The 6,832-nt window shown below is 53.1% G+C and overlaps 1 protein-coding gene across 1 annotated transcript in view; it reads left to right on the plus strand.

Moving 5' to 3' along the window:
* The first annotated feature begins 6 nt into the window (after positions 1-6).
* Alx4 (ALX homeobox 4) overlaps positions 7-6,832 on the plus strand; it is a 35,957-nt gene continuing 29,131 nt past the window's right edge. Inside the window, exon 1 of the mRNA XM_021193720.2 lies at positions 7-598. Coding sequence (XP_021049379.1) covers positions 169-598 — 430 coding nt within the window. The 5' untranslated portion in view covers positions 7-168. The remainder of the gene's footprint in view (positions 599-6,832) is intronic.

Here is a 6,832-nt window from a genome sequence, read left to right on the forward strand (position 1 = left end):
AGAGAGAGAGAGAGAGAGAGAGAGAGAGAGAGAGAGAGAGAGAGAGAGAGCAGGCCGGGTGCAGAGCACTGCCACCGCCTCTTTGCCTCCCCAACTCCCAGCCAAGGCGCGCGGTGGCGTCCTCGCGCCCTCGCCGGCGCCCCCGCCCGTCGCCCGCGCAGGCCAGGCATGAACGCTGAGACTTGCGTCTCTTACTGCGAGTCCCCGGCAGCTGCCATGGACGCCTACTACAGCCCGGTGTCGCAGAGCCGGGAAGGTTCGTCGCCTTTTAGGGGATTCCCAGGAGGCGAAAAGTTCGGTACAACTTTTCTGTCGGCCGCGGCCAAAGGACAGGGATTCGGGGACGCCAAGAGCCGGGCCCGCTACGGCGCGGGGCAGCAGGACCTGGCGGCACCGCTGGAGAGCAGCGCCGGGGCGCGGGGATCCTTTAACAAGTTCCAGCCGCAGCCGCCCACCCCGCAGCCGCCGCCCGCTCCGCCTGCGCCGCCTGCGCATCTCTACTTGCAGAGGGGCGCCTGCAAAACGCCCCCGGACGGTAGCCTCAAGCTCCAGGAGGGCAGCGGCGGCCACAACGCGGCCTTGCAGGTCCCCTGCTACGGTGAGTGCACGTGCGGGACCCCGGGGTCTGCGGCTTCGCTAACCCCAAAACCCGCTGGGCTGGCGGGAGGCTGGAGGTGGAGACTGAAGGAACTCCGGGTCTGCCCGGAGGACCAAACGCTTCGAGGGCGTCCCTGCGTCCTGCTATATCCCCAGCCCCGTCCCGGGTGCAGAGCGTTCTGGCTTCCTGGGTTTTTTACTCCGTTCGTTCAAACTTTTCGCTTTGCGCTGCCTCGCGGAGCCGTATTTGAAGCGGATGCTTCGTCCGGGTTCCGGGCGGGCGGATGCTAGAAGCTTCTCCCGCTGCATTCGGCGCGCGTGGCTGCGGAGCCGCCAAGGTTTCGCTCTCCCGCTCTGGAAGGCTCCGCGCACCGCAGGTAAGAAGCTGCAGGTGCCGAGCGCGTCGGGGAGTCCAGAGCGCAGTCTCCGGGGTCTGAATTAGAAGCCCCGATACCGCATCGTGTCGCGAAGCTCCTGCCGGTCTGTGTCTGGAGAACCAGGCACCTCAGAAAACCCTGGCCAGGAGCGCAAACCGCGTAGGGGACCGCGGCCAGCCTGTCTGCGTTGTCTGGAAGTAGCCGGCATCGGGAAAGCACGGTTTGGTACTCAACGGGTGGAAAAGCAGTAATTCTGAGATACAGCCAGCACAGAGCTATGGGAAGAAGGAAAAGCTGGCTCCTGGTTTGGGCCCACAAGGAACCTGATAGAGATGGCCTAAATGACCTCCAAGCCCCCTTGAAGTAGCTGCAGGGTTCAGGCTGGAGTCCTTAGTGCTCAGCTACCATTGTAGACAGGACAACTGATCAAATGAGTTAGGAAACCAAAACCAAACAAGCGCCTAAACTTTCTCTTTTCCCATAGCATCTAATTAGAGAACCCAAAACTCAAAGAGAGAAAGACCTTCTCCCCAATGCCTTTGTCTTTGGGCTGGACGCTAGTGAGGAGGGCTGGTTCTTGACAGAGCAACAACTCTGTTCCACTTTAGGTAGGATATAATGGCACTAAGCCTGGGGACACAGGTGAGACATGGTAGAGACCTTGATGGCCAGAATAACCCAGGAACATAGCCCACGCTTTTAGTGTGCACACAAACATGCTCCTTCATATTGAGCTTAATCAGAGATAGGGCTGGAACAAGCTTCTGGGGGGACTCTAGACATAATCACCCTTTAACCTAAACTTGAATTCTGCGCGCATGCACACACACACACACACACACACACACACACACACACACGTACCAAATACATACATTCATGTGGCTTCAAAAAAGCTGCAAACCCTCAAACTGACAGAACAGGGCTAAAAGCCTATCTAGAAAGTTCTGCTGGCCCTTCCAGACTACCACCTTTCTCTCCACTTCTGGCTGGAATGGGATCAGCTATACACAGGCACTGCTTCCATGCCGAGCTCCAGAACACAGGCCCTGTCACTTGTGAGCATCAGGTGAGGGCAGATAGCAGGCTCCGAGACCAGACCGGACCGAGACCACAGAAGTAACTGTGGAGACGGGAGGGGCAGGGTGATCAGCTGATTTCCCCCACACACACACACTGTATTTCCATAGTTTACAGAAATTCATCAGCATGACCTCAGAGAAGGCCGAGATACTAGTCAAAAATACAGTCAAACTGCTCTCAAGATCTTGGTGAGAAAGATGTCATAGGGTCTCCCTGAAGTAAGAAAGAAGACTAGGCCCTTGGCTGTCCTATGGGGACTTTCAGGATAGCTTAGGCTTATATCACCTGCATTCGCCTGCCTGTATGGCCAAGAAAAGGAGCAGCTACTTGACCTGGAACTGCCCTTAACCCACAGAGTGACCCCAGTATATGAGTAACTCTACTAAATTCTTATTTCCTTATTGATACCAGGGCAGTAAAGGCGAGGTCGTAAATGCTGGTCCCCTCCCCCATGCTGCCCCGCTCCTACCCACTTCCGTCCTCTTCATTCCCATGCTGCTGGGAACCTCCAATTCTGAAGACAGGTCAGACTCCTGCCTTTGCTAGAACAGAGGCAGGTTGGGGGGGGGGGAAATCATCCTGGAACCTACCAAAATGAGGCTGGGATGCTGCCTGGAACAGAGGAAACAGCCAACAAAGGCCAAATCACTGTCCCTGTCCCCTCTCAATACTAAAAGAGCTATCTGGAACCACGAACCGAACCACGTAGGATGAGGTACATGGAGTCCAAGAGAAGCACAGGCAAAAGTCTGGCTCTTTAGGAAATCACGGGGTGGTCTGTGGAGTTGGAGCACTAACCTACAACCAAGCTGAGAAACCGAGCTGGGAAACCAAGCTGGAAACCAAGCCAGGCATTTGAGAATTGACAACAATTCTCTAACACCCATTCTAAGGGTGTCTACTCAAAACCGGGAGGACGGGGCTCCAGGAAAAATCCTGAGACATTCCCAGGAGCTTGGCAAAGCGCCGCAGCAGAGATAGAGATAGCCGTAGGAATAGGCCTGGCCTCGGAGGCTCGGGATCTTCAGCACCAGCCCATCAATCTTTGCAACTTCTGCGGGCTGAATCCGGACCCCAAAGCAGTTCCAAGTGGAGGGAAACCTCGGAAAACTTCAGCCTCAGAATTACTTTGAGGTCCCCTGGGAGGAAGGTGCAGGTCTGGGGCGAGGGGATGCACTAAGGCTCAGCTGAGAGAGTGCAGGCCAGGCCAGAGTTTCGGAGACCCCTGAGTTGGAGGTAAGGGCGAGATCCTCTTGGCTTTGGGCATCCTTACAGGATCCTAAACCTCAGGTGCCCCACCTTTATTTACTCAAATGGCAAAGAGAACATAGGGCCATATTCGTTTTTTATGAAAGGCCCCAGCGGAGAAGCCCTGGTTCACTGAGATCTAGACCCCGCCAGGCTCCTAGCGGTCCTTTAGTTTTCTGAAGTTCTTGTCCGCTCTCAAGGTGGCGGACGAGCGCCCCCGGAACTGCTCACAGGGTAAAGACCCTCCATTGGTGTGCGGTGCTAAGAAAACTCAGAACTCGGGGCGTTCGGCTCCGCAATCCTCTGCCTGCAGCCTCGCGGGTACCAATGAGGTTCCGGCTCAGCTGGACACAACCCTGCCACCTCCCCTTTCGCTTTCGATTCGGTGCAGGCAGGTTTTCGTTGAGCGCAATTTGGGACCTCCAACAGCCCATCCGGAATGTAGCGCTCTGGGCGCCCAGGTCTCAGAACGCTACGGCCTGGCTCGAGCCCGCGTGGCGCCACCGAGGGGCATGTTCTGATTTTTCGAATTAGACGAAATGTTAAACTCTAGATAGAGGTATTTCTCTACACACACACAAACACACACACACACAAACACACACACACACACACACACACACACTACTCCCCAGTACAGACACTATTCACAAACGATGACTCTTACTTGATTTAGTCTAGAAATAGGGATCTTTTGTAAATCCTCCTACCCCTAAAGTTGGAGAATGGAGGCGTAGGAGGACAAGGAGAGCAGCCTAAATCAATCCTGGGACCTCTGAAAGAGGATTAAGTCTCTTTAGGAAGGCGGAGATCCTCCGCCAGTTTTAGAGGGACCATTGGAAAAGAATAGCTTTTAATTTTTTTTCTTTGTTAATTTCCATAGCCCCCAACCTGCTCCAACAATCCAGGCCTAAAGACACGTTCTTAGTTCTTAACTAGAAAAACAGAAGGATTGTATTAAAAGTCTAATATTGTTTAGAAATCAATGGATTCAGCATACATTTTTCTTTAATTTACATTTAGTGAGGTTCAAAGTCTTAAGTAGGAAAGTCTGGAAAAACGGGTAGGAACTTGCCCAACTGTAGCCCAATAGGTGTTAAATACGCTCACGAAAACTTTTGAGGGTGAAAAAAACCTTTTTTTGTGTGAATTAAGAAATGTTTAGGAAAAAAATTCGAAGCACCGGGGGACTCCATTATGTTTCTCACAGCAGTATGTCAAGGGTGACCTTGTAATTCCCAGGGCGTTTGCTCAACGCTGACCCTAAAACGAGGCTATCACCAGCTAAGCCTAGAACCTTCCTGGGTTATCCCGGAGCCATCAAAACCTTCAGTTGTCCTTGAGGTTCCAGATGCGGAGGAAAACAAATTCTGACACTGTGCATTAAATCTTGCTAACGTCCCATAGGGCTTTGGTTTCAGCGGCAGACAGACGGATTTTTCTAGAGAGTGCCTTGATTCCGTTTGAGGGCGAGTTTCTTTTGGAAGCTCCGGCGCAACGTCGCGTTGTTTCGGTGGCGAGCTGAAATACGAAATGGAAAACCTCCGTAGCAGCTGGGAGGGAGGAGAGGTTGGCTCCGGTGCGTTTGAACCGGGTTGGCTCTTGTCTGCTGATGCCCCGCACTTCAGTGCCGGAGGGAGGCAGCAGGCAGGGACAATGCGGGAGAGCTAATTTCCTGAGTCTCCCGCCGGCCTGGGATAAGGCGCTCCGTGGTTACGCTAACAGTGGAGAGAGCTAAGACACAGATCGGGTGAGTAGGAAAGTAGGTACTTAGGAAAGAAAAGCAATTTCTGAAAAGGAGATCTTGGGCCCCTGGAGCTCCAGAGTACTTAGCCTTGAATCCTTTTTGCTCAGGAAGCCTTAGGCGCAGAGGCTTGGGTGGTACATTCGGTCTAGTGTTGGCTTCTAGGTGCCACTTGCGCGTTCACCGAAAACCCGCGGGCCACTCTAGGCATAGCTTGAGATCGTGCGGTCCCCTCCGCGAGGAGTCTGGGATGGTCATCAGTTTGGGAAACCACACCAGTGCCTGGACTCTGGCTATAACTAGGTGATGATTCGAAGTCAGAGTGGAAATCAACGGTGACCCCTTGTTTAGGCGCTAAGAGTCACCAGCTCAGCACCACTAGACAACTGGGAGTCAACAAGGGGATCCAGCAGCCCTTAACCAGGGTTTCTCCTCTGAGACCAGTTACCAATGGCCCCCAGAGACCATGCTTCTCTGCTATAATTTCGTGAATGAGTGACACTCGCACCTCCATTAAAGCTACTTCTGTTAGTTAATCTTTTAAAGGTGTGGGGTAGCCTGGGGCGGGACAACCATTGAGCCACTGGGAAATAGGAAGCCGATCTTCCCAGAAAGGCTACAGAAACTAAGACAGGTTCAGATGCCCTTTGCGCCTTCAGGATGGTGCTCCCCAATTGCATTGGACTCTTCCTCTCTGTTCCCAGCACATTCTCTTCTTCACACCTACTCCCAACCTTCAGCATCAAGGAAGAGAGAGGGAAGGGAAAATAGTTAACCCCGGTTAAGATGCTTGCAAAAGGTTGATCAGAGGAGCGAGGGGGGGGGAGGCTGGACGGAAGGGTGGTGGTATAACAACCCCAACAGCCTTCACAGCTTCAGTTTCTCCTTGAGAGGCAAGTCGGCAGCGTCGCACCCAGAGTACTTCTGGAGAAGTGGGAGCCTTGAGGGTTTTTAGTGACAAGGTACCTACCTGTCCTTGAGTCAGTGCTTGTGCTAGGGAACTCACAGTTACTAGCGAAGGTCCGGTTACTGGAGCCATGGTGTCTTTGGAATAGAAAGGGAAGCCGCTGTAGCTGCATGCACATTGGATTTTGGACTCGCAAAGCGGAGATTCTTTTAGTGGGGGAAGACTCTCATCCTGAATGAGAAGCCTGTGAACTTTCTAGAAGGCGGGACCAGGACTCTGTGCTACCCAGACCATGATCCAGAAGGTCCTGGGGTTCAGGGAAGGTTCGAGTATGTACAAACTGTTCTCTTGCATGGCCTTAGAGAGTCCCCTCTGCTCCTGGCTTCTAACTTAACACAGAAACGGAGAGACCTGTAGACTAGGCAAAGATTGTCTGAGAGGATCTGTGCGAGGGCCCCCCCTCCTCTGTTTCCCCACCACCATGCGTTTTTTGTCTCAGAGGAGTCCAGATAGAGTGGACAGAAAAGTCTTTCCTGGAAACAGAAACTAGCAGTCCTAGAAGGTGGGGCTGGACGCAAGGTCTAGACTCCCCTCTGGGGTTTGAATATAAAGGTAAGCTGCTGGTCTTTGGTGTTCACAGGGCACCAGGCTCAAGCCAAGGATGCAGGAATCCTGGCGGCTCCCAGCGCAGCCCCTCCCTAATCTAATGTTCCATTTATATTCCCCAGTCTCTGTACTTAGCAATTGCCTACCAAAGGCAATAAGGGCTTGGTGAACCAAGAGAATGTGGGCCTTCTGCGGCCAGAGCCTAATCCCTTCTGGTATATATCCTGGAGCTTCAGTGTGAGGATGAATGAAGAATTGGTGTTTCATTCA

Source organism: Mus pahari, chromosome 3 (genome assembly GCF_900095145.1).
Source record: "Mus pahari chromosome 3, PAHARI_EIJ_v1.1, whole genome shotgun sequence".
Lineage (NCBI taxonomy): Eukaryota > Metazoa > Chordata > Mammalia > Rodentia > Muridae > Mus > Mus pahari.